The sequence below is a fragment of the Mustelus asterias genome, chromosome 8 (genome assembly GCF_964213995.1).
Source record: "Mustelus asterias chromosome 8, sMusAst1.hap1.1, whole genome shotgun sequence".
NCBI classification, from domain to species: domain Eukaryota; kingdom Metazoa; phylum Chordata; class Chondrichthyes; order Carcharhiniformes; family Triakidae; genus Mustelus; species Mustelus asterias.
In genome coordinates this window covers 13,148,396-13,175,848 of record NC_135808.1, presented here as the reverse complement: position 1 = coordinate 13,175,848, position 27,453 = coordinate 13,148,396, and the positions used below count along the sequence as shown (strand labels likewise).

The 27,453-nt window shown below is 45.0% G+C and overlaps 1 protein-coding gene and 1 long non-coding RNA gene across 2 annotated transcripts in view; both read right to left on the bottom strand.

Moving 5' to 3' along the window:
• Positions 1-27,453, bottom strand: part of LOC144496867 (uncharacterized) — an 825,626-nt gene that overhangs the window by 627,649 nt on the left and 170,524 nt on the right. The gene's annotated exons all lie outside the window — the stretch shown is intronic.
• Positions 864-27,453, bottom strand: LOC144497485 (uncharacterized). Its single transcript, XM_078218825.1, has 10 exons — positions 27,387-27,453; positions 22,014-22,319; positions 21,070-21,333; positions 19,364-19,477; positions 19,084-19,167; positions 15,752-15,871; positions 8,925-9,017; positions 6,228-6,329; positions 3,537-3,616; positions 864-1,060 (listed from the first exon to the last, which is right to left on the bottom strand). Exons 1-10 carry the CDS (start codon positions 27,451-27,453, stop codon positions 1,007-1,009), a joined length of 1,284 nt encoding a protein of 427 aa, XP_078074951.1. The 3' UTR covers positions 864-1,006.

The window sequence follows — 27,453 nt, the reverse complement described above, 5'->3', positions numbered from 1 at the left end:
CAGAGGGAAGGAAAGGGTTAATGCAGATGGCTAGAGGCCTGCTCTGCCAACAGATAACGATTAACGCATGCTATCAACTTCTGACGTGCAGGAGATAGCTCAAATTATCACGACAAAGTTGCCCAAAGTTTTAAACTCCCCAAAAGGTAGGGGAGTCTAAAACTAGAGGGCAAAGGTTTAAGGTGAGAGGGGAGAGATACAAAAGAGTCCAGAGGGGCAATTTTTTCACACAGAGAATGGTGAGTGTCTGGAACGAGTTGCCAGAGGTAGTAGTAGAGGTGGGTACAATTTTGTCTTTTAAAAAGCATTTAGACAGTTACATGGGTAAGATGGGTATAGAAGGATATGGGACAAATGTGGGCAATTGGGACTAGCTTAGGGGTTTAAAAAAGGGCAGCATGGACAAGTTGGGCCAAAGGGCCTGTTTCCAGGCTGTATACCTCTATGACTCTATGACAACGGGAGAACCGGCATTAAGGCAGCTTATAGTCTAGGGAGGGTATAGTCTTCGATAAAAGACGATCAGCTAGCAGAGGGGGGGGGGGGGGGGGGGGAACAATTAACACAACAGTGCAAATCAGTTGGGCAAACACAATGCTTTGACATTATAATCGGGTAAATGGAACTGCCCAAGAAACTGATTAACAAAGTTGTACTGAACAATGCAGTCTGCATAACGAGAATAAAAGAGCCATTTTGTATCCAACTCGAGGAATTAATATGCTAATGTAAACCTTTGTGACTCGAAACAGTATATTAACCTGGGGCAGAGAGGGCTCGCAGGTGACCTGAGATTTCAGGCCTCGTTCAGCTCTCCCTCATGCATGTGGAATAAAAGCTTTTCTTGAAGTTCGACACGGTCTCCAAGGCTCAACTCATTTTATTTCCCTCCTGCAGCTGAAGATAATGAGCTGGGTGCTCACATTCAAATGGTTTAAGATAGTTCTTCTCCAGTAGAGTTCCTCCAATTTAAGCCAGTTTGTCACTAATAGCTGTGCTCCCGGATTTAATTTACCTCTTCATCAGTAGTTGTGGCTTTCAAGAAGGGTTCCTTCAGCTCCTCAAGGAAGAAAAAGATAAAAGTGTGAATTCAAATATCTTCAACAATGGAAAAAATTTTCATTTTTATTAACTAGCAAAAAAAATGAATGAACAGATCTGTAACTACTGATACAAAAATGGAAAATGCTGGAAAATCTCAGCAGGTCTAACAGCATCTGTGGCGAGAGAATAGGTTTACACCTCTTGTCTTTTGGTATTTGAAGCAGTGGTTAAGAGGGTGGCACGGTGGTTAGCAGGGCTGCCTCACAGCGCCAGGGGCCCGAGTTCAATTCCGGCCTCGGGTCACTGTCTGTGTGGAGTTTGCACATTCTCCCCATGTCTACGTGGGTTTCCTCCGGGTGCTCCGGTTTCCTCCCACACTCCAAAGATGTGTGGGATGGGTTGATTGGCTGTGCTAAATTGACCCTAGTGTCAGGGGAATTAGCAGGGTAAATATGTGGAGTTATGGGAATGGTGCCTGGGTGGGATTATGGTCGGTGCAGACGCGATGGGCCGAAAGGCCTCCTCCTGTAGTGGAGGAATTCTGTGAGATTGGAGCCAACGCTTTGAGCCTGGATGACCCTTCATCAGAACAGAAAAATTGATAACCTGATAAAAGCAAAATACTGGGGATGCAGGAATCTGAAACAAAAACAGAAAATGCTGGAAAATCTCAGCAGGTCTGGCAGCACCTGTGGGGTGAGAATAGAGCCAACGTTTCGAGTCTAGATGATTCTTCGTCAGAGTGGGTAATCTGAATTTGATTTGCCTCTTTTTTTGAAAATCATGCTTTCAATTTAGTTCTTTCCTTTAAACGTGAACAAGTTTAGCCTTTTTTTTGTTAGACAGAGCAGCCTGTCTAGGTTTCAATATATAACATCAATTTCGATCTTTCTCTAATCTCTGATCATCCATTAGATCATTTATTGTAATTTTCAAACTATAAATTTCAAGATTAACTATTAATTAATCTTTTAAAAAAAATTTATTTAGTAGCGTCACAAGTAGGCTTACATTGACACTGCAATGAAGTTACTGTGAAAATCCCCTAGTCGCCACACTCCGGCGCCTGTTCAGGAACACTAAGGGAGGATTTAGCACGGCCAATGCATCTAACCAGCACGTCTTTCGGACGTGCAAGAGAAGATTTGGTTTTGTTTAATTTCCCTATTAAAAATTCAGCAGGACATAGTTTCAGAGAAATAATCCCCTTCATCTGTGTATCACTCGGATCAAACAGCTCTGCTTACAGTAAGCACTGGCATGCATGCAGTTCAGTAAATACTGGAAACTCTCATTTCCCCACAGAAATTGGTCGGTGGGTATACCGGTGACAATAATCTCTCCCTCAATGTCAATAAAATGAAGGAGATAGTCATTGACTTCAGGAAGACATGCCCCTATCCACACCAACGGTGATGAAGTGGAGATGGTTAAGAGTTTCAAGTTTCTAACTGTTCAATTCACCAACAACCTGCCCTGGTCCCTCCATGCCGAAGCTGTAGTTTAGGAAGCCCACCAGTGCCTCTACTACAGAAGGCTAAGGAAATTCAGTATGTCCACTACAACTCTCACCAATTTTTACAGAAACACCCTTCCTGGATGTATCATAGCTTGGTATGGCTCCTGCTCTGACTAAGACTGCAATAAACTACAAAGCGCCATGAATCTAGCCCAGTCCATCATGCAAATCAGCCTCACATCCTTTGACTCGATCTACACTTTGTTGCCTCAGAAAAGCAGCCAGCATAATCAACGACCCCACGCACCCCGGACATACTCTCTTCCACCTTCTTCCTTCAGGAAAAAGATACAAAAGTCTGATAACATGTACCAACCAACTCAAGAACAGATTCTTCCCTGCTGCCGTCATACTTTTGAATGGTCATGTCACATATTAAGGTTATCTTTCTCTTCAGCCTATCTGTAACTGCAACACTATATTCTGCACCCTCTCCTTTCCTTCTCTTCTATGTACTCTATGAGTGGTATGTTTTGCCTGTATAGCGCACAAGAAAAAATACTTCTCACTGTATCCCAATGTATGTGACAATAATAATTCAATTCAATCCAAGTCAAATCAAATCAAATTGATTCAAATCAAATCAATCAAATCAAATCAAATCAATTCAAATCAATTCAAATCAATTAAATTCAATTAAATTCAATTCAAATTATTTGAATCAATTCAAATCAATTCAATTCAAATCAATACAATTCAATACAGTTCAATTCAATAATTACTCTTGAATAGCAAAAAAGAAACAAAGGGCAAGATTCTCTGGCCTCCCCATGGCATGTTTCTTGGCAGCGGGGAGGTGGCCCTCCGTCAGTGGGATTGGAAGATCCCACTGCCATGAACAGCTGGAAGATCTTGCCCAAAATCTTCCTTTTCTGACAACAATAACTTGACAAAGGAAAGTCCATTTACAGAAAGGTTGAGAGCAAAGGTTGCTTTTCGAAACCTGTCACTTGTATACGGACCAAATACTTACAAACTGCTGACGTTCATCAGGATCTTTCTCACTGGGAACTGTGGATGGTGTTCCATTTGTCCCTTTATTCCATTTTCTACCTGTTGATGTGAACATGGAATGAAAAGCGAACTGAGCAAAGGTTTCGCTGAATAAATGATGAGTAATTATATCGGTCTGTAACTTCTTTCCCAAAGCATTATCTCTTTCACATTTTACCATGCAATTTACCAAGCTTTAGCAGTACAAATGAAACTCGCTTGCCCATTATATTATTGACTTGCTCATTTTAATGCCTCTGTTGAAAGGGAATTGGTCCATTTCACAGAAATATTATACTCAAAAAGTAAACTCTATTGACCACAGGCTGGTTAAAAGGCCTGTCTCAGTGGTATGGGACTTTGTCACAGTTATAATAAAAACAGTTAAGGAATGTTAGCCTGTATGGAATGTCACAAATATTGCATGAAGAGATGCTACATCAGCTGGCCTGTTAATCAAATTAATCCAACAGAGGTAATTTTAACAGTCACTGACAGCTACGTTTTTAATACAATTTAAAGAGTGGGCGAGTTAAACAATCTTCAGATTATGATAGTTTAACAGACATTGGCCTGAATTCTCCGACCTCGCTGGTACCTGGCATTCTCCGGTCTCGCTGTGAACGGAGATCTGGCTGAGTGCCTAATTGTCCATTCTCACTGACAGCGGCAGCAGGATGTGCGAAACTGGAGAATTATTTCCGCTCTCTGCAGCAGTATGATCCTTCTTAAAAGGCAGTGCTGCCCCTTTGACCCCAGGAGTGGTGAGTATAATTTACAGTCCCCAGAAATCCCCAATTAGCCAAGTGTTGAGGAAGGGTGGTTGGGAATTGTGTAAACCTAAAAATATCCATTGTGTCGTTATAGTCTCTTCCTTCCATAGCTCAGTAACTGGTTATGTCTGCATGTTGACAGGTCTGGTTAATTTCATTCCTTCCTAAATAAAATTTGGTTTTTGAGTCTTCCAATCGTCTCTCTCTCTCTTTTCATTCTGGTGAATCACAAAGTTAGAACATAATTCCGGAGTCCAGAACCCACACCCACCATCAGCAAAATGGGATCTGGTGAAAATGGAAGAGAGAATTCCACGTTCTGATTTTACAAGGCTTGAGGAGTCTTTCCAACTCTAAGGGGAAAAAACATTCCCAACGCCGCCCTCATCCTGACGGCCACCTTTGTGTGCGGCTGAATCAAGCTGTGTGTAGATCCTCGGTGCACTAACACCAAGTGCCACTATTTTTTGACGTTCTCCCTGTCCCAAGTGTTGCGGAGGATGGGTCTGGCCACACTGCCGTGGAACGCTCCAAGTAGTTGGACCGTACCGCAGCACCTGTCCTTCGTAGAGAAATTTTTCCAGGAACACACCTTTGACCAAGCAGTGGTCAGCACATAATGTCCTCGAGGCCCTGAGGGAAAAGAAGATGGAGGATCCTGTCGGATGGTTCCCTGAGCAGATTGTCAGTGTCATCTGGCAGAACGCCTCATCACCAGAACTTACAAACAAGAACCAAGATCTGGCTTGGCTGGTGGTGAGAAGGGGATCTCCCGTTAGATCCTTCATGCACGCCCAAGTTCTCAACATCACCGCACATTGCCCTCTGCGGGAGTGATGAGACGGTCACACACCTCCTTGTGGAATGTGCCTTTGCAAAGAAGGTCTGGAGTGAGATGTAGTGGTATTTGTCGCGGTTCATCCCGAGCAGTTCGGTGACGCAGGACTCTGTGCTCTACGGGCTGTTTCTGGGGAAGCACACCGAGACAAATATCAACTGCTGCTGGAGGGTCATCAACTCGGTGAAGGACGCAGTTTGGTCCGCCTGAAACTTGCTGATCTTCCAGCTGAAAGAATTGTCCTCGACCGAGTGTTGCAGACTGGCACATTCCAAGGTCCAGGACTACGTGCTCAGGGATGCGCTCAAGCTTGGGGCAGCCGCCGCAAAGGCACAATGGGGAAAGGCCACCGTGTAAAGCCTTTTAACCGAGGCAGACCGAGGGCCCAGTAAATGTAGAAAACCCTCGGGCGGCGTAACTGTGTGTAACTCTGTAAAAACAGCACACAATGAAATGTGACTAATGTATGTAGTTTGTTAAAGAACTGAACTGTAATGTATGTAATGTCTTGGAACTGAGCACTGTAAGATATTGAAGTTAAGGAAATTGTAAATATGACTTTTTGCATTGTTTGTAATGATTGGAAATGTCATTTCTGTAATGGTTTGTTTCAGAGTATTTATGCATAAAGTATACTTTTGAAATAAAAAAAACTAGGAAAATCCAGCCCTTTGTAATCATTACAATATGGTGGGGACAGCATGGTGGCACAGTGGTTAGCGCTGCTGCCTCACAGTGCCAGGGACCCGGGTTCAATTCCCGGTTTGGGTCACTGTCTGTGCAAAGTCTGCATCTTCTCCCCGTGTCTGCATGGGTTTCCTCCGGGTGCTCCGGTTTCCTCCCACAGTCCAAAGATGTGCGGGTTAGGTGGATTGGCCATGCTAAATTGCCCCTTAGTGTCAGGGCGATTAACAGGGTAAATACATAGAGTTCTGGGAATAGGGCCTAGGTGGGATTGTGGTCCGTGCAGACTCGATGGGCCAAATTGCCTCCTTCTGCACTGTAGGGATTCTATGATAATAGTTTGGAATCAAGCTCTAACTGCATCAACATTACTTACATATGATGTGAAGCAGAAAGGGGATTAAAAAGGAAACAAAGAGAATTCCCAGAGCAGCAACTATGGAACCTTGTAGATTGGCTGCTGGTTCACATTCTTTACCTGTAATGGATAACATCATTAACTGCGGTTATTAAAATTATACAAATGATCTGATCTCTTGGTTGTATCACCACTACTAAAAATCCTTGGCTCCCCACTATTGCTGCTTGGATTATTAACTGCAGTACACTGGAGATCATACACTGGAGGGTAGCATGGTGGCACAGTGGTTAGCACTGCTGCCTCGCAGCACTAGAGATCCAGATTTAATTCTGGCCTTGAGTGACTGACTGTGCGGAGTTTGTACATTCTTCCCCCTGTCTGCGTGTGTTTCCTCCGGGTGCTCCAGTTTCCTCCCACAGTCCAAAAATGTCCAGGTTAGGTGGATTGGCCATGCTAAATTGTCCCTTAGTGTCCAAAGATGTGAAGGTTAGGTGGATTGGCCATGCTAAATTGTCCCTTAATGTCCAAAGATATGCAGGTTAGGTGGACTGTCCATGCTAAATTGTCCCTTAGTGTCCAGAGATGTGCAGGTTAGGTAGATTGGCCGTGCTAAATTGCTCCTTAGTGTCAGGGGATTAGGCAGGGTAAATACATGGGATTACAGGGATAGGACCTGGGTGGGAGTGTTGTTGGTGCAGGCTTGATGAGCCGAATGGCCTTCTTCTGCACTGTAGGGATTCTACTTGGTATGATCTGTATCTCTTTTATGATAATGAAACAACTAGCCAGGACATTGTGCTTTTAGTACTCTGGACACAGCTTGATGTGGAGATGCCGGCGTTGGACTGGGGTAAACACAGTAAGAAGTTTAACAACACCAGGTTAAAGTCCAACAGGTTTATTTGGTAGCAAAAGCCACACAAGCTTTCGAGGCTCTAAGCCCCTTCTTCAGGTGAGTGGGAATTCTGTTCACAAACAGAACTTATAAAGACACAGACTCAATTTACATGAATAATGGTTGGAATGCGAATACTTACAACTAATCAAGTCTTTAAGAAACAAAACAATGGGAGTGGAGAGAGCATCAAGACAGGCTAAAAAGATGTGTATTGTCTCCAGACAAGACAGCCAGTGAAACTCTGCAGGTCCACGCAACTGTGGGAGTTACAAATAGTGTGACATAAACCCAATATCCCGGTTGAGGCCGTCCTTGTGTGTGCGGAACTTGGCTATCAGTTTCTGCTCAGCGACTCTGCGCTGTCGTGTGTCGCGAAGGCCGCCTTGGAGAACGCTTACCCGAATATCAGAGGCCGAATGCCCGTGACCGCTCGACAATCACCAGGCAAGACTGTTCTCTTCCTGTTGGGGAGCACTTCAGCGGTCACGGGCATTCGGCCTCTGATATTCCGGTAAGCGTTCTCCAAAGCGGCCTTCGCGACACACGACAGCGCAGAGTCGCTGAGCAGAAACTGATAGCCAAGTTCCGCACACACAAGGACGGCCTCAACCGGGATATTGGGTTTATGTCACACTATTTGTAACTCCCACAGTTGCGTGGACCTGCAGAGTTTCACTGGCTGTCTTGTCTGGAGACAATACACATCTTTTTAGCCTGTCTTGATGCTCTCTCCACTCCCATTGTTTTGTTTCTTAAAGACTGGATTAGTTGTAAGTATTCGCATTCCAACCATTATTCATGTAAATTGAGTCTGTGTCTTTATAAGTTCTGTTTGTGAACAGAATTCCCACTCACCTGAAGAAGGGGCTTAGAGCCTCGAAAGCTTGTGTGGCTTTTGCTATCAAATAAACCTGTTGGACTTTAACCTGGTGTTGTTAAACTTCTTACACAGCTTGAAGCATGCGTCATAAAGTCATGCATTCACTGCCCTTGGTTTCCAATTGCCAACTCTAATTATCTGAAAATGATGGGCACCTTTGTGTAATTTCCGAACCTTCACTATTGAGATGATCAGAAACACTGAAACTCCCATCCATCTTCTCGATCATCACATTTCACGTTTCTTTTGTACTTTGGAAATAAAAACCTCGCATAAAATCTTTATTTTAACTTGTCCCCAATTGTAATTGATCCATCACTGTTGACCATTCTGTCAGCGCCAGGGACCCGGGTTCAATTCCGGCCTCGGGTCACTGTCTGTGCGGAGTCTGCACATTCTCCCCGTGTCTCTGTGGGTTTCCTCTGGGTGCTCCGGTTTCCTCCCACAATCCGAAAGATCTGCAGGTTAGGAGGATTGGCCGTGATAAATTGCTCCTTAGTGTCAGGGTAAATACATGGGGATAGGGTGGGATTGTTGTTGGTGCAGGCTTGATGGGCCGAATGGCTCCCTTCTGCACTGTGGGGATTCTAGTCTATGATTCTATGGGATTAGATTTGGACTGGTCTGGCAAAACAGCTAGCGCAGACACAATGGGTGGAATTAATGAGGGGAACAGGAATCGCCGTTGACAACAGTGAGACCAGGTGATCCCACCGCTGGCCAATGGTGGGCCGTGTCTCCTACTGCAAAACACACCACAGGGGTGGAGCAGAAAATCCTGTCCTATGGACCAAATAGCCTTCTGCACTGTACCCTGAATATGAAACATTGGCAATAACGACTGCATAATTTGCCCTCCTGTTCGGACTGTTCCTGACAGGATGTGACATCTGGAATGGGTTTATTGGCCATAGTTTTATCATTGAACACTCACCAGTACGCCTCACAATTTCAGTGATCAGGATGGTTGACATACATATCACAATGATTCCACTCAGTGCAGTAACGATTGGGGTCAGACGGCAAGCTGGCAATGAATAAAAACAGAATCACAGAATGTGCACATACCCAACACACGTCCCGATCCGCCTGCTGAACTTTGGGAAATGTGACTGGTCAAGGACAGCGCAGGGGTGATTTTCCCGGTCACTGAGTTTGGGATTACTGGGTCACCAGGACTTTAAAGGGCTGGGTTTGTCATGGTCATTTCCAGTGCCTAGGTCAAGGCCGGGAGTCCGTCCAGTTTCATTCGTTATCGGCTTTGTAACAGTTTGGTACAAAATAAGTGGCTATGCGGGCATTTCAGTGGAGTCATCCACATTGCTGTGGCTCTGGAGTCTTGTGGAGTCACATGTAGGCAAGGACGGTAGATTTCCTTCCCTAAAAGGCATGAGTGAACCAGGACAATTGGGAGGAGAGGGCAACAGATCCCTAGCAGTCCGTCAATGATAGCATTGAATTAAAATCAACAAATAGAAAATCACCCAGCCTCGATTATGGATGCATGTGCCTTTCTAACTGATTATCCTGGAACTATTAGACCACCTGGTAATCAGGTGAACTTTTTTAAATTCATTCGTGGGACGTAGGCGTCACTGGCCAGCATTTATTTGCCCGAGGGCAGTTGAGAGTCAACCACATTGCTGTGGCTCTGGAGTCACATGTAGGCCAGACCAGGTAAGGATGGCAGATTTCCTTCCCTAAACGACATTAGTGAACCAGATGGGTTTTTCCAACAATTGACAATGGTTTCATTGTCATCAGTAGGTTCTTAATTCCAGATAGTTTTTATTGAATTCAAATTCCATCATCTGCTGTGGTGGGATTCGAACACAGGTCCCCAGAACATTAGCTGAGTTTCTGGACTAATAGTGTAGTGATAATACCACTGGGCCATCAACTCCCCAGGAACATTTGTCTAAATGGTCCAATGTGTGTGTGACTGTGTGTGTGTGTGTGAGCGTACGTGTGTGAGCGTACGTGTGTGAGCGTACGTGTGTGAGCGTATGTGTGTGTGTGAGTCTATGTGTGAGAGTGAGAGTGTGTGTGAGTGTGTGAATGTTTGTGTGTGTGCGTGCGAATGTTTCTGTATATGTGAATGTGTGTGTCTGTGTGTGTGAATGTGTGTGAGTGTGCGTGTGTGAATGTATCTGTGTGAATGTATCTGTGTGTGTGAATGTGTGTGAATGTGTGTGTGTGTGAACGTATGTGTGTGTGTGTGAACGTTTGTGTGTGTGTGTGAATGTGTGTGTGTGAACGTATGTGTGTGGGTGTGTGTGAACGTTTGTGTGTGTGTGTGAATGTGTGTGTGTGTGTGTGTGAATGTGTGTGTGTGTGAACGTTTGTGTGTGTGTGTGTGAATGTGTGTGTGCGAATGTGAATGTGTGCGTGTGTGTGTGAATGAATGTGTGTGTGTGAGAATGTGTGTGTGTGTGAGAATGTGTGTGTGTGAGAATGTGTGTGTGTGAGAATGTGTGAGAGAGAATGTGTGTGTGTGTGAATGTGTGTGTGTGTGAATGTGTGTGAGAATGTGTGTGTGTGAGAATGTGTGTGTGTGAATGTATCTGTGTGTGTGTGAATGTGTGTGTGTGAATGTGTGTGTGTGTGTGAATGTGTGTGTGTGAGAATGTGTGTGTGTGAGAATGTGTGTGTGTGAGAATGTGTGTGTGTGAATGTATCTGTGTGTGTGAATGTGTGTGTGTGTGTGAATGTGTGTGTGTGAGAATGTGTGTGTGTGAATGTATCTGTGTGTGTGAATGTGTGTGTGAGAATGGATCTGTGTGTGTGAATGTGTGTGTGTGTGTGAGTGTGTGAATGTATCTGTGTGTGTGAATGTGTGTGTGAGAATGGATCTGTGTGTGTGATGTGTGTGTGTGTGTGTGTGAATGTGTGTGTGTGAATGTGTGTGTGTGAATGTGCCTGTGTGTGTGAATGTGTGTGCGTGAATGTGCGAATGTGTGTGTGTGTGTGTGTGTGTGAATGTGTGAGGGTGTGTGAATGTGTATGGGTGTGTGAATGCGTGTGTGAATGCATGTGTGAATGCGTGTGTGAATGCGTGTGTGAATGCGTGTGTGAGTGTTAACGTGTGCATGTGTGAATGTATCTGTGTGTGTGAGTGTGTGAATGTGTGTGGGTGTGTGAATGCGTGTGTGAATGCGTGCGTGAATGCGTGCGTGAATGCGTGCGTGAATGCGTGCGTGAATGCGTGCGTGAATGCGTGCGTGAATGCGTGCGTGAATGTGTGTGTGCATGTGTGCGTGAATGTGTGAATGTATTTGTGTGTGTGAATGGGTGTGGGTGTGTGAATGTGTGGGGGGGGTGTGAATGTGTGGGGGTGTGTGAATGCGTGGGGGTGTGTGAATGCGTGGGGGTGTGTGAATGCGTGGGGGTGTGTGAATGTGTGGGGGTGTGTGAATGTGTGTGTATGAGTGTGTGTGATTGTGTGTGTGTGTGATTTGTGTGTGTGAATGTGTGTGCGTGAATGTGTGTGCGTGAATGTGTGTGTGTGCGTGAATGTGTGTGTGTGCGTGAATGTGTGTGTGTGCGTGAATGTGTGTGTGTGCGTGAATGTGTGTGTGTGCGTGAGTGTGTGTGTGAATGTGTGTGAGTGTGAATGTGTCTGTGTGTGTGAGAGTGTGTGTGTGAGTGTGTGTGTGAGTGTGTGAGTGTGTGTGTGTGTGAATGTGTGAATGTGTGAATGTGTGTGTGTGTGAATATGTGTGAATGTGTGTGTATGTTTGTGTGTGAACGTATCTGTGTGTATGAATGTGAGAGTGTGTGTGAATGTGTATGTGTGTGTGAATGTGTGTGTGTGCGTGAATGTGTGTGTGTGCGTGAATGTGTGTGTGCGTGAATGTGTGTGTGTGCGTGAGTGTGTGTGTGAATGTGTGTGAGTGTGAATGTGTCTGTGTGTGTGAGAGTGTGTGTGTGAGTGTGTGTGTGAGTGTGTGAGTGTGTGTGTGTGTGAATGTGTGAATGTGTGTGTGTGTGAATATGTGTGAATGTGTGTGTATGTTTGTGTGTGAACGTATCTGTGTGTATGAATGTGAGAGTGTGTGTGAATGTGTATGTGTGTGTGAATGTGTGTGTGTGCATGTTTGTGTGTGAATGTCTGTGTGTGAGTGTGTGTGTGAGTGTGTGTGTGAATGTGTATGTGCGTGAATGTGTGCGTGTGAATGTGTGCGTATGTGTGTGTGAATCTATCTGTGTGTGTGAATGTGTATGTGTGTGAATATGTGTGTGTGTATGTGTGTGTGAATGTGTGTGTGAATGTGTCTGTGTGTGAATGTATCTGTGCGTGTGAATGTGTGTGCGTGAATGTATCTGTGTGTGTGAATGTGTGTGTGTGTGTGTGTGTGTGTATGTGAATGTGTGTGTGTGAATGTGTCTGTGTGTGTGAATGTGTGTGTGAATGTATCTGTGTGTGTGATTGTGTGTGTGTGTGTGTGCGAATGTGTAAGCGAATGTGTGTGTGTGTGTATGTGTGTGTATGTGTGTATCTGTGTGTATGAATGTGTGTGTGTGTGAATGTGTGTGTGAATGTGTGTTTGAATGTGTGAGTGTGTGTGTGAATGTGTGAATGTGTGTGTGAATGTGTGTGTGAATGTGTGAGTGTGTGTGTGAATGTGTGAGTGTGTGTGTGAATGTGTGTGTGTGAATGTGTGTGTGAATGTATGAATATGTGTGTGTGAATGTATCTGCGTGTGTAAACGTGTGTGCGTGTGTGAATGTGTGTGTGTGTGTGTGTGTGTGAATGTGTGTGTGTGTGTGAATGTGTGTGTGTGAATGTGTATGTGTGTGGGGGGGGTGTGAGTGTGTGTGTGTGAGTGTGTGCACGTGAGAGTGTGTGTGTGAGTGTGTGCATGTGAGAGTGTGTGCGTGTGAGAGTGTGTGTGTGTGTGAGAGTGTGTGTGTGTGTGTGTGAGTGTGTGCCTGTGGTGTGTGTGCGAGTGTGTGCGAGTGTGTGAGTGTGTTTCTGTGTGTGTGAGTGAGTGAGAGTATGTGCGTGTGTCCACAGACACTACTCTTGTAGAATCAGAAGACTGTGGGATCAAACCCATATGGAGACATCAGCGTATAATCTAGGCTAGCATTTCAGTGCAGTAGTGTACAAGTGTGACTCTGTCAGCAACACTGTGTTCTAAATGTCAAACCGGGGTCTCTTACTCTCCATCAGCTAAATATGACAATCCCATGGCACTATTTTCAAAGAAGAACCAGGAAATCTCTTGGCGTCCTGGCCAACATTCAACCTTCAAACATCAAACATCAAACCAAATTACCTGGTCATTTATCTCACTGGTGTTTGTGGGACATTGCTGCTCTCAATCTAGCTGCTGTTTCCCACATTACAGCAATGGCTAGACTTCAAAGGTCGATTCATTGGCTATGAAATGCTTGAGATTCTGAAAGGTGCTATGCAAATGGAGGTGCTTTTATATAATTTACAGTGCACAGCAGTCTCAGACTTGTTCAAACTGTATAGAAGGAAATCATTAATATAGCCATGACATTCACAAACCATGTTTCAGACAGTTGCAATTTCCTGCAGAACTGTTTCTCGAGATAGATCCATTTAAAAAAACAGAAGTAGGAAATATCTTGACAAATTTCATGTTATTTCTGTCAGCCCTTGCCCCCAGTGTGTTCAAATAGTAAAATAATAAAAAGTGATTTATGTGAACAAAGAACAAAGAACAATACAGCACAGGAACAGGCCCTTCGGCTCTCCAAGCCCGCGCCGCTCCCTGGTCCAAACTAGACCATTCTTTTGTATCCCTCCATTCCCACTCCGTTCATGTGGCTATCTAGATAAGTCTTAAACATTCCCAGTGTGTCCGCCTCCACCACCTTGCCCGGCAGCACATTCCAGGCCCCCACCACCCTCTGTGTAAAATACGTCCTTCTGATATCCGTGTTAAACCTCCCCCCCCTCACCTTGAACCTATGACCCCTCGTGAACGTCACCACCGATCTGGGAAAAAGCTTCCCACCGTTCACCCTATCTATGCCTTTCATCATTTTATACACCTCTATTAGGTCACCCCTCATCCTCCGTCTTTCCAGTGAGAACAACCCCAGTTTACCCAATCTCTCCTCATAACTAAGCCCTTCCATACCAGGCAACATCCTGGTAAACCTCCTCTGCACTCTCTCTAAAGCCTCCACGTCCTTCCGGTAGGGTGGCGACCAGAACTGGGCGCAGTATTCCAAATGCATTGAAAAAGTGGCTGAAAAAGGATCACGAACATAGAATCCCGACAGTGCAGAAGGAGGCCATTCAGCCCATTGAGCCTGCACTGACCATACTCCCACCCAGGCCCTTTTTTCTGTAGCTCCATGTATTTACACTGCTAATCCCCCTGATACTAAAGGGGCAATTTAGCATGGCCAATCCATCTAACCCGCACACCTTTGGCGTGTGGGAGGAAACCGGAGCACCCGGAGGAAACCCACGCAGACACAAGGAGAACGTACAGACTCCACACAGACAGTGACCCAAGGCCTGAATCAAACGTGGGTCCCTGACTCCCTGGCACTGTGCCACCATGACGCCATTGCATTCAGCCAAAGTTATTTGGAAACTTTGGGGTAGAAATTTGTCTGTGCTTTCTATTTCTTGGACGTGAAATTGTTGCATTATACACAATTTCTGGTGCCTGGTTCTGCACCGAATCCACTTCTGGTGGCTAGGCTGCTTTGGTTTTGGTCCTCTCTGCTTTTAGGCTTCCCAGCAATTGCCTGCAATCAGCGGCAGATCAATTTAAAGGCACAAAGAAGGGCCCAGCACTTGTTGCAAGACCCTTCTACGAAATATGATTTAAAAAACAAGATTAAATAGTTACTATGCATTTTCCTTCCAGTTTCTTTCATTAGGGCGGCACAGTGGTTAGCACTGCTACCTTACAGTGACAGGGGCCCAGGTTCAGTTCCAGTCTGTGTCGAGGTTTAGACTCTCAAAACCATCAGGAATGATAATATAAACGAAACAACGTTCAGTTGGAGGTGGCTGCGGGAAATCAGAAACTGAAGGCTCTTTTGTTGAGGTTCCCTTGAGTTTGTCATCAGGCTCAGATACCTTGCGTGGTGCAGTGGTTAGCACTACTGCCTCACAGTGTCAGGGACCCAGGTTCGATTCCAGCCTCGGGTGACTGCGTGGGTTTCCTCCTGGTGTTCCAGTTTCCTCTCAGAGTCCAAAGATGTGCAGTTTAGGGTGATTAGCAGGGTAAATGCATTGGGTTATGTGGATAGAGTGGGGAGTAGGCCTCGGTGAGGTGCTCCATCGGCGAATCGGTACAGATTTGATGGGCTGAATGGCTTCCTTCTACATTGAATGAGTTTTTTGAAGGGGCTTTGCTGAGTGCTGCCATTCCACACTCGGTGGAATTTTACCATCCCGCCTCAGGAATTGTAGCGGGTGGGATATGGACCATGCAAAGGCCCATTGACCTCAGGCGGGATTTTCCGGTCTTGGGCAGAGCACAGCTGGAAAATCCCACCCAGAGTGTTTTACTCGACTCACCTCCCAAGATTAACACAAAGTCAGCAGGTCTGAATCGAAGCCAGTACATTGAGCAGGCTGTCTCATCACCCTCTCAACTCCCACTCCAGCTTAAATCTACACCTCACCAATCCTCCACCCACTTCACCCCCCCACCTCCCCACTTTAAACCTACACCGCACCAATTCCCCACCCCCACAACATTACCCATAAGGGTTTTGATAGTGTGCTATGAATATGTAACATGCATCTCAACTTACATTTGGGAATCTTATTTAACACTTTTGAGTCACAGGCCTTCCTAGTACAAGCCAAAAATAAGGGTCTCATTGACAGGAGACACACAAACACCAACGGGAACACCGTGATTTCAGAAGCTCCTGTTGAAATAAACCAGAAAGTGAACAGAGTCAGAGACATTCAGAGATTAGACACCATTAAACACCATTGTTATTTCATTCACCACTGCATCTTTCCCAAGAATCCCCGAAGAATCCATCGAGAATTCTATATTTGATAATACATCTTGATTTTTTTTTAAAAAGCCTTTGCAAAGACTCATGATTAAGTTAAAAGCATATAGAGTGACTCGAGTAACGAGTAACAGAATGGTTAGGAAGCTGCTTAGGTTTGGTAGGAAGAATGAGGAGGTCACATGTGGCTTGGAAAAATAATAGTTTAAATGAGATGGAGCAGCAAGGGGTACAGATAGAAAACTCATAACACTGGTGGCACAGTGGTTAGCACTGCTGCCTCACTGCTGCATCTCCACATCATGCCCTCACAGCGCCAGGGTCCCAGGTTCAATTCCAGCTTTGGGTGACTGTCTCTGCAGTTTGCATGTTCTACCTGTGCCTGCGTGGGTTTCCTCCCACAGTCCAAAGATGTCTAGGTTAGGTGGATTGGCCATGCTAAATTGCCCCTTAGTGTCCAAAGATATGCAGGTTAGGTGGATTGGCCATGCTAAATTGCCCCTTAGTGTCCAAGGATGTGCAGGTTAGGTGGATTGGCCATGCTAAATTGCCCCTTAGTGTCCAAAGTTGTGTAAGTTGGGTAGATTAGTCATGGTAAATGCACGGGGTTATGGGGATAGGGAGGGATGAATGCTCTGAATAAGTGCTCTTTCAGAGGAAGAGTCAGTGCAAACTTGATGGGCCAAATGGCCTCCTTCTGCACTTTAGGGATTCTATGGTTCAATATTAAAAATGCCTTTAAACAAAAGTTGGGGCCCATTACAAGAGGAATACAGTTGAAATGATGAGAAGTAACCTGTGTTAAAATTTTGGATAGACCACGTTTAGGTCTGCCTAAAAAATGATAGAAGCACTATAAATGTACAAAAGACATTTATAAGAATTATACAGAACTGAAAAGTTATACCTGTGAGGAAAGGCTGAGGTTCAATTATATCAGAACTGAAAGGTTATTTATACCTGTGAGGAAAGACTGGGGCTCTTTGGTAGAGTAAATGTAATCAATGTTTCCACTTGTGGACAAGGTCTGCATCGTCAATGTAAGGTAATCTAATAAGAATTCAAGTGAAACTTTTTTGCCCAGAGGTTGATTCAAAAGTGGATTGGTTACCATATAGAGTGTCTATATAGGGGGATAGCATGGATTCAGTTCAGCCAAAGCATCTGGGGGGGAATAGAATAGGAGGAAGTGTTAAGTGCATAAATTGAAGAGGATGGAGAAGAGGCTCATATGCAGCATCAATGCTAGTATGGGTCAAAAGGACTGAAGGGTCTGTTTCAATGCTGGAACTCATGCCAATCGCTGAGTACAGTATTTCCTTGGGGGAGCCAATGGGAAACGTTCTCTGGTCAGGTGTACTGGAAATTTTGGGAAATAAGATTATATAGCTCATCATGCCAGCATTCCGAACTTCAGACCACACAGAACAGTCCCCACGGAGTGGTACTGTACAGTACAAGTGCTATAACTCTGGCGATGCCAACACACAGATTGGAACAGAAAACACATTCCTCGTCCATTGACTGGTTAAGAATGCCCTGTATTAGAGTCATAGAGCAATTCAGCATGGAAACGGGCCCTTCGGCCTAATCGGTCCATGCCAACAATGATGCCCTCCCAGCTAGTCCCAATTGCCCGCGTTTGGCCCATAACCCTCTATTCCCCTGTCCCTCTTCTTTATCGTGAAGAAGATTAGTCTGAATTGCGTTAACTTTTCCCCATTGTCTTTGGCTGGTATTAGCACACTCCTGCATTGACAGAATATCTGAGACTGGTCTGCAATTGGTTTCAGGGAGGACAGAACATTGACACTTTGCAGTCTCAATGGCTGGTAGCATCATACAGACATGTTTGCCAATAGATGGCAGCAGTGCCTTCTAATTCCCAGTTTTTAATCAAGTATTTTCTTTGGTAAACAAACCTGACTGTTTATCCCACTGACGTTATACCCCAGGTAATTTTAAACACAATCTCAAAACTCAAAGGATTAAAGTGACTGATTCCAAAAGAGAAAATGCTGGAAAATCTCAGCAGGTCTGGCAGCATCTCGAAGGAGAGAAAAGAGCTGACGTTTCGAGTCCAGATGACCCTTTATCAGAGCCTAAAGTGACTGATTCACTGTTGTCATGCAAAACAGCGCTGGATAATCTCACAAAGGTGCTGAAAAACATTACATGATACCACTGCACATATTAAGGGTTAAATTGAGCAGCTGGTTATTTTCTCTTCAAAAATTTCAAAAGAAAATCTTTCAACTATTTCATTGATAATCTACTGTGCAGAACAGGTCTCGATAACTTCACACTATTTCTTATTTTCTTCCCATCTATGTTTAAGTGGTTGATAGGATTAACTGTCACGTAGAAAGGCAAGGACTAGTCAGGGGTGGTCAGCATGGATTTGTCAAAGGAAGGTCTTGCCTCACAAACTCGATTGAATTCTTTTGAGGAAGTGACAAGGAGAGTTAATGAAGGTAGTGCAGTGGATGTTGAGTACATGGATCTCAGCAAGGTGTTTGACAAGGTCCCACATGGCTCTGATGAAAGGTCATCCAGAGTGAAAAGGTTGGCTCCATTCTCTCTCCACAGATGCTGTCAGACCTGCTGAGATTTTCCAGCATTTTCTGCTTTTGTCCCACATGGTCAAAAAAAAGTAAAGGCCCATGTGTAACAGGGTAATGTGGCAAACTGCACCAGAGGTTGGCTTGCTAACAGGAAACAAAGGGTAATGGTCGATGGCTGCCCTTTTGAATGGAAAATTGTTTCAAGTGTGGCTCGGTACTGGGACCCTTATTGTTTGTGAGGGTGGCACAGTGGCACAGTGGTTAGCACTGCTGCCTCACAGCGCCAGGGACCCGGGTTTGGTTCCCAGCTTGGGTGACTGTGCGGAGTCTGCACATTCTCCCCGTGTCTGTATGGATTTTCTCCGGGTGCTCTGGTTTCCTCCACCGTCCAAAAGACATGCTGGTTAGGGCGCATTGGCCGTGCTAAATTCTCCCTCGGTGTACCCGAACAGGCGCCAGAGTGTGGCGACTAAGGGATTTTCACAGTATCTTCATTGCGGTGTTAATGTAAGCCCACTTGTGACACTAATAAATAAACTTAAAACTTAAACATACCTTCAACCCATATCCAACACCCAAACGCACCAATAAGAAATAGAAACTGCAGGACTTGTAATTCAGATTGAACAAACAGAAGATCTGGAACAAAAAGAGAATTCATTTCAATGTTAGTTGAGCAACAAACATTCTCACATCCATACAAAGAAACAGAATTCAGTTCAAAATGACAGAAGTGTCTGATTTAAATGTTTCATTGGATCTGTGTTATTAAACTATAATATTTTAAAACTTCCAGCACTAAAGTTGCAAAAAACAAAAAAAAAAGTTTTCTTACTTATTGTTTTGGGTCCAAAGAAGAACGAAATTAAATTTAAAGCCAAGGCAGCCACAGCAGTGATCAGTGCAGCAATGGAGAATATCTCTGCATAACGATGCAACGGTGCCACAGCTACAATAGAAAGTTTAAAAGTTTATTTATTATTAGTGTCACAAGTAGGCTTACATTAACACTGTAATGAAGTTACTGAAAATCCCCTAGTTGCCACACTCCGGCGTCTGTTCGGGTACACCGAGGGAGAATTTAGCAACTAACCAGCACGTCTTTCGGACTGTGGGAGGAAACCGGAGCACCCGGAGGAAACTCACGCAAACACAGGGGGGAGAATGTGCAGACTCCGCACAGACAGCGACCCAAGCTGGGAATCGAGCCCAGGTCCCTGGCGCTGTGAGGCAGCAGTGCTAACCACTATGTCACTGTGACACCCACAAAAATTTATTTCAAATGTTTGCTACTTTGAAATCTGTTAACAATTGCAAAAAGTGTCTTCTTTGCCTTAAAATGTAGTTATCAAGAATCTTGAATGTTGGAAACTGAATATTCCCACCAGGCACGCCTACTACTTCAAGGTGAAATACTTAGGTGTAGTGTAAAATATTCTCCATTCTTCCTTGACAGCGTACCACAACATAGAAAATAGGAGGAGTAGGCCATTCGGCCCTTCGAACCTACTACACCATTCATTATGATCATGGCTAATCCTCTATCTCAATGCCATTTTCCAGTGCTCTCTGCATCCCCCTTGATACCTTTAGAGTCTAGAAATCTATTTCCTTATGAAACACATTCAGTGATTTGACCCCCACAGCCTTCTGTGGTAGAGATTTCCGCAGGTTCACCGCCCTCTGAATGAAGAAATTTCTCCTCATCTCAGTCCCAATTGGCCTACCACATCCTGAGGCTGTGACCCCTTGTTCTAGACACCCTTCCAGCCAGAGGAAACAGCATCCCTACATCCAGTCTGTCCAACGTTGTCAGAATTTTATACATTTCAATTAGATCTCCTCTCATTCTTCTAAATTCCAATGAATATAGGCTTGGTTGACCCAATATCTCCTCATTCGACAATCCTGCCATCCCAGTAATCAGTCTGGTGAACCTTCACTGCATTCCCTTGATGGCAAGTATATTCTTTCTTTGATAAGGAGACCAAACTGCATACAATATTCTGGGATCGGTCTCAGCAAGGCCCTGTGCAACTGCAATAAGGCATCCTTGCTCCTGTACTCAAGTCATCTTGCAATGAAGATCAACATATCATTCGCCTTTCTAACTGCTTTCTGCACCTATATGCTTGCTTTCATGGCCAGAATTATACCACCCCACCCGTCACGGGAATCGGAGCAGGTGAGGGGTGGACCATGGAAAGGTCTGTTGACCTCGGGCAGGATTTTTGTTTTGGGACGAGCTAGACCATAAAACCCAGCCCCATGAGTGTATCAGAATGCAATGTTCCATTTCCCATATTGGGCAAATTATCTACACTCTTAAGGGGAATGTGAACTTAAAACTGTGATTTTTCACGTTGGCACTCTCAGTGTGTCAGGAAATTGCACATGACCAGTCAACTCCTTGTCCTATCTCCTACCTTGAAGATATATAACGTTATTCCCATAACATCTTTGGAGAGACTGAGTGCAAGGCACAGTCAATGGAATGTAGATTCAACTAATGAATGGAATTGACTGACAGGCATGACTCACTGGAAGTTACAAGAGTATACGATTGGTTCCTCTTGCTGACGGCATTCTCCACAGTGCATGTGTAGATCCCACAGCCTGACTTGCTGGCTTCAAAAATTATCAGCTTGCTGCTGTTTTGCGCTAACTGATAATGTTGACCGTTTTTTAATACTTCAACACCTTTCCTCCACAGAATGGATCTCGCTTTCCCCACGGACACTCGACAGGTCAGCTCAATGGTGCTATCCACATCGACAGCATTGATCAAAGGTTCTGATAGTGCCTCTGTGGGGAGAGAAAATGTTCAGATAAACAGGTTGAGTATGTGGATATCACTGTTATGCGTTACAATGGCGTAGTTAACTAAAAAGAGCTGTGACCTTCACAGATACATCAGAGTACTTACAATCCTAAACTGAATTTTCCAACACCGTAATCCGATCACTTAACTCCATCATCTCCCCCTTCACCCATCACCCTTCTAACTCACAGACTCCATTAATCCAATGGTCGATGTACTGCCTCGCATCCCCCATTCTTTAACTCATCTAAAACTCTGCTGCCCGTTTCCTGTCCTGTACCATGTCCCAGTCACCCCTGTCCTCACTGCCCTACATTGTCTCCTCTCTATCAATGCCTGAAATGTAAAATTCTTGCCTCATGTCAAAATCCTATTTTTTTTTAACTCTTTGTATCTCTGTAAACTCCTCCAATTCTTCAAAACTACCCCTTCCACCCCCCTGCCTCTCCCACAAAAATCTCCATTCCTCCCACTCTGGTCTTTCTTTGCATTCCATCAGTGGCGGCCACTGCCTCTGGAATTACTCCCTTGGCAGAATAGGTATGTGAGGGGCTGAATGGCCTGTTCCCATTCCTATTCTGTGACAAGAGTTCTCAAGTAGAAAACAATCCATGTGTTGAAAAATCCGTCAGTTTCAAAATGATGAAGAATTGAAATCACTTACCGATAAGGTTCAAATCAGTACTCCTTATCAGTTTACCCTCTACATCGATGGAGTAAACTCCTTGGTCACTGGGTTTCAAACGGTTTAATCTCAGTGACCCATTGGATGAACTGAAATGTAAACGAGATTCGAAATGCTTGTTTGGTTCCTCCATTGGGTGATTTGGCACGTAATCCAAAATGGTAACCAGGTTCCCATCGGCACCAGTGAATGTCCACAAAACTTCACTCTTACTGAGATCAACTCCATATCCTGGGTCCAGTAAAACTGATGAACCAATGGCAGCAAACATCTCGTTTCTTCCAGCTAATTAATGTAAGATACAAAATTTATTCCTTTAAAGTGTGACAATGAAGCACCGACATTCAGCAGCAGTGGTGAAGAAAAGGGCAATGGCTGGACTAGTAATCCAGGGAAATTTTCTGGCGACCTGGGTTTTAACCTCACCACGGCTGATGGTGAAATTTGAATCCAATAAAAATATGGAATTAAAAGTCGAATGATGACCATGAAATGATTGTCGTAAAAATCCATCTGGTGGGCAGCACAGTGGTACAGTTGTTAACTTGGTCACCCCTAAGCCTCCTACGCTCCAGGGAAAAAAATTCCCAGTTTATCCAGCCTCTCCTTATAACTCAAACCATCAAGTCCTGGTAGCATCCTAGCAAATCCTTTCTGCACTCTTTCTAATTTAATTTCGATAATAGGGTGACCAGAACTGTTCACAGTATTCCAAGTGTGGCCTTACCAATGCCTTGTACAACTTCAACAAGACGTCCCAACGCCTGTATTCAATGTTCTGACCAATGAAGCCAAGGATACCAAATGCCTTCTTCACCACCCTGTCCACCTGTGACTCCACTTTCAAGAGCTATGAACCTGTACCCCTAGATCTCTTTGTTTTATAACTCCCCTCAATACCCTACCATTGATTGAATAAGTTGTGCCCTGGTCCAATCTATCAAAATGCATCACCTCGCATTTATCTAAATTAAACTCCATCTGCCATTCGTCAGCCCACTGGCCCAATTGATCAAGATCCCGTTGCAATCCTCTATAACCTTCCTCACTGTCCACTATGCCACCAATCTTAGTGACGTCTGCAGACTTACTAACCATGCCTTCTCAATTCTCATCCAAATCATTAATATAAATGACAAATAACAGTGGAACCAGCACTGATCCCTGAAACACGCCACTGGTCACAGGCCTCCAGTTTGAAAAATACCCCTCTACAACCACTCTCTGTCTTTTGTCATCAAGCCAATTTTGTATTCAATTGGCTACTTTGCCCTGGATCCCATGAAATTTAACCTCATGCAACAACCTACCATGTGGTACCTTGTCAAAGGCCTTGCTAAAGTCCACGTGGACAACTTCGACTGCACTGCCCTCATCTACCTTCTTGGTTACCCCCTGAAAAAACTCAATCAAATTTGTGAAACATGATTTTCCACTCACAAAGCCATGCTGACTGTCCCTAATCAGTCCTGGCCTCTATAAATGCCTGTAGATTCTGTCTCTCAGAATATTTCGAACAACTTATCCACGGGCAGCACGGTAGCACAGTGGTTAGCATTGCTGCTTCACAGCTCCAGGGACCTGGGTTCGATTCCCGGCTTGGGTCACTGTCTGTGTGGAGTTTGCACATTCTCCTCGTGCCTGCGTGGGTTTCCTCCGGGTGCTCCGGTTTCCTCCCACAGTCCAAAGATGTGCAGGTTAGGTTGATTGGCCAGGTTTAAAAAAATTGCCCCTTAGAGTCCTGAGATGCATAGGTTAGAGGGATTAGCGGGTAAATATGTGGGGGTAGGGCCTGGGTGGGATTGTGGTCAGTGCAGATTCGATGGGCCAAATGGCCTCCTTCTGCACTGTCGGGTTTCTATGCCAACAGTCATTAGGCTCACCAGTCTGTAGTTCCCAGGCTTTTCCCTGCAATCCTTCTTAAATAAAGGCATAATATTTGCTACCCTCCAATCTTCAGGCACCTCACCAGTGGCTGTCGATGATTCAAATATCTCTGCTAGGGGATCTGCAATTTTCTCCCTAGTCTCCCACAACATCCTTAGATACATTTCATCAGGTCCCAGGGATTTATCTACCTTGATGCACTTTAAGATTTCCAGCACCTCCTTCTCTATAATATGTACACAGAGATAGGGAGAATTTTTTTCTCTCAGAGGGTTGTGCGACTTTGGAACTCTTTGCTTCAGAACGCAGTGGAAGCAGGATCATTGAATATTTTTGAAATTATGATGGATAGGTTGTTAGGCAAGGGATTTGAAGGTTATCAAGTGTGAATTCTGAGCACTGAAAGTAAGCTTGCAGATTCAGCAAGCAGTTTTTTTTATTTAACTGTGGGACATGGGCATCGCTGGCTGGCCAGCATTTATTGCCCATCACTAGTTGCCCAAGGGCAGTTGAGAGTCAACCACATTGCTGTGGCTCTGGAGTCACATGTCGGCCAAACCAGGTAAGGATGGCAGATTTTCTTCTCTAAAGGGACATTAGTGAACCAGATGAGTTTTTCTGACAATCGACAATGGTTTCATGGTCATCAGTAGATTCTTAATTCCAGATATTTTTTATTGAATTCAAATTCCACCATCTGCTGTGATGGGATTCGAACCCAGGTTCCCAGAACATTAGCTGAGTTTCTGCGTCAATAGTCTAGTAATAATAACACTGGGCCATCGCCTCTCCAAAGGCAAATGGTATGTTGGCCATCATAGTGAGAGGATTTGAGAACAGAGAGAGGGATGTTTTGCTGCAATTGTATAGGTCGTTGGTGAGACCACATTTGGAATATTGTGTGCAGTTTTGGTCTCTTTATCTGAGGAAGGATGTCCTGCTATAGCTGGAGTGCAGTGAAGGTTTACCAGGCTGATTCCTGGGATGGCAGGTCTGTCATATGAGGAGACACTAAGTTGGTTAGGATTGTATTCACTGGAGTTTAGAAGAGTGAGAGGGGATCTCATAGAAACTTTTAAAATTCTAACAGGGTTAGGCAGGGTAGATTCAGAAAGAACATTCCCAATGGTGGGGGACTCCAGAACTAGGGGTCATAGTTTTGAGGATAAGGGGTAAACGTTTTAGAACTGAGGTGAGGAAAAGTTTCTTCACCCAGAGGGTAGTAAATGTGTGGAATTCCCTACCACAGAATGTAGTTGAGGCCAAAACATTGTCTGATTTCAAGAAGTAATTAGATATAGCTCTTGGGGCTAAGGTGATCAACGGATATTGGAGGAAGGGGGAATCAGGATATTGAATTTGATGATTAGCCATGATCAATATGAATGACGGGACAGGCTCCTGCTTCTAGTTTCTATATTTCTATGTAATTCGAGGCACAAGCAGATCAGCCATGATCTTATTGAGTAGTGGAGCAGGCTTGAGGGGCAGAATGGCCTGCCTCTCGCAGGGGCCCTGCCTCTCGCAGGGGCAGAATGGCCTGCCTCTCGCTCCTAATTAGCATGTTGGTAAGTTAGTATGTTTGTGTGACTCCAGTCCCGTCCATTGCAACTTCTGAGACTGCAGTACAAGGGAGCTGTGGTGTAATCAGATTGGTTGGCAGGTCTCTGAGGCGGGACTTCCTCTGGAGATGGGCAAACATCCCACTTCCGGCCAATTAACTCACTTCGGAACAATATTGTGGTGGGACAGGCACTATTGGTGGGATGACACGGTGGCACAGTGGTTAGCATTAATGCCTCACAGTTCCAGGGACCCAGGTTCAATTCCAAACTTGGGTGACTGTGGAATTCGCACGTTTTCCCCGTGTCTGCGAAGGTTTCCTCCGGTGATCCGGTTTCTTCCCACAGTCCAAAGATGTACAGGTTAGGTGGATTGGCTGTGCTAAAGTGCCCCTTCGTGTCCCAAGATGTGTAAGTTAGATGGATTAGCTAATGGAAATATGTGGAGTAACAGGGATAGGGCGGGGGAATAGGTTTTGGGTAAGACACTCTGTCAGAGAGTCGGTGCAGACTCGATGGGCCAAATGGCCTCTTCTGCACCATAGGAATTCTACATGTCAACATTTTAGGACTGAGATGAGGAGACATTTCTTCACTCAGAGAGTAGCGAGCCTGTGGAATTTGCTACGACAGAAAGCGGTTGACGAAAACATTGTGGACGCGATTCTCTGGGCTTCCAGCTGTGTGTTTCCCATTGGCAGGAGGTGGCGCTCCTGGGAATTCCCACTGACGTCACCCCACACTGATGGGAAACCCGCGGGCAGGGGTGCACTGCTGGCGGGACTGGAGAATTCTGTTGACGTGAATGGCTGGAGAATTCCAGCCTGTATGTTTTCCAAGAGTTAGATATAGGGAAGTGGATCAAAGAATATGGGGGGGTAGGCGGGGTCAGGCTATTGAGTTGGACGATCAGCCATGATTATAATGAATGGCATACGGCATGTTTGCCTTCATTGGTCGGGGCATTGAGTATAAAAATTGGCAGGTCATGCTGCAGCTGTACAGAACCTTAGTTAGGCCTCATTTGGAATATTGTGTACAATTCTGGTTGCCACACTACCAGAAAGATGTGGATGCTTTGGACAGGGTACAGAAGATGTTTCCTGGTCTGGAGGGTATTAGCGATGAGGAGAGGTTGGATAAACTCGGTTTGTTCTCACTGGAATGACAGAGGTTGAGGGGTGACCTGATAGAGGTCTACAAGATTATGAGTGGCATGGACAGAGTGGATAGTCAGATGTTCTTTCCTAGGGTAGAAAAGTCAAGTACTAGGAGAGATAGGTTTAAGGTGTGTGGGGAAAAGTTTAGAGGAGATGCACGAGGCAAGTTTTTTTACACAGAGGGTGGTGAATGTCTGGAACGCGCTGCCCGGGGAGGTGGTGGGAGCAGGTACAATAGTGGCATTTAAGGGCAACTAGATGAATATGTGAATAGGATGGGAATGGAAGGATACAGACTCTGTAAGTGCATACGGTTTTAGTTTAGGCAGACATCATGATCGGAGCAGGCTTGGAGGGCCGAAGGGCTTGTTCCTGTGTTGTACTTTTCTTTGTTCTTTTAATGGTGTATCAGGCTTAAAGGGCCGAATGGCCTACTCCTGCTCCTATTTTCTATGTGTTCTGCACAAACTCCTCAGATAGCAACCCCCCACCCCCCCTCCCTCCCTCCCTCCCTCCACATACACCGCTCTCAAAATCCTGTGCATCATTTGCAGAAGGGGAGGGAATGAAATCTCTGGGAATCTCTGCAATTCCCAATGCTCCCGGGGCTCTGTAGTGACTCTGATATCCCTGTGCAGGGGGAGAGGGGATTTGACCCATCCCTGGAGTCGGCTCCCATTCATTCCCCGTTGTGCGGGAATTGCCTCTCTCCCTGTTTCCCCCCCCTCCCCTCCCTTCCTCACCTTCTGCACCGCCGGCTCGGAGCTGGAAGAGGACGGGCAGCAACAGGAGAGGGAAGAGCTGCTCCAT

Excerpts from the sequence above, each read along its gene's own strand:
- LOC144497485 (XM_078218825.1), bottom strand. The coding sequence starts at position 27,453 with ATGGAGCAGCTCTTCCCTCTCCTGTTGCTGCCCGTCCTCTTCCAGCTC. Across the intron at positions 19,168-19,363 it reads CTTTGGACCCAAAACAATAA|ATCTTCTGTTTGTTCAATCT; the intron begins GTAAGAAAACTT and ends TTTTTGTTCCAG. Across the intron at positions 3,617-6,227 it reads CTTTCTGCTTCACATCATAT|GTAGAAAATGGAATAAAGGG; the intron begins GTAAGTAATGTT and ends TCACATCAACAG.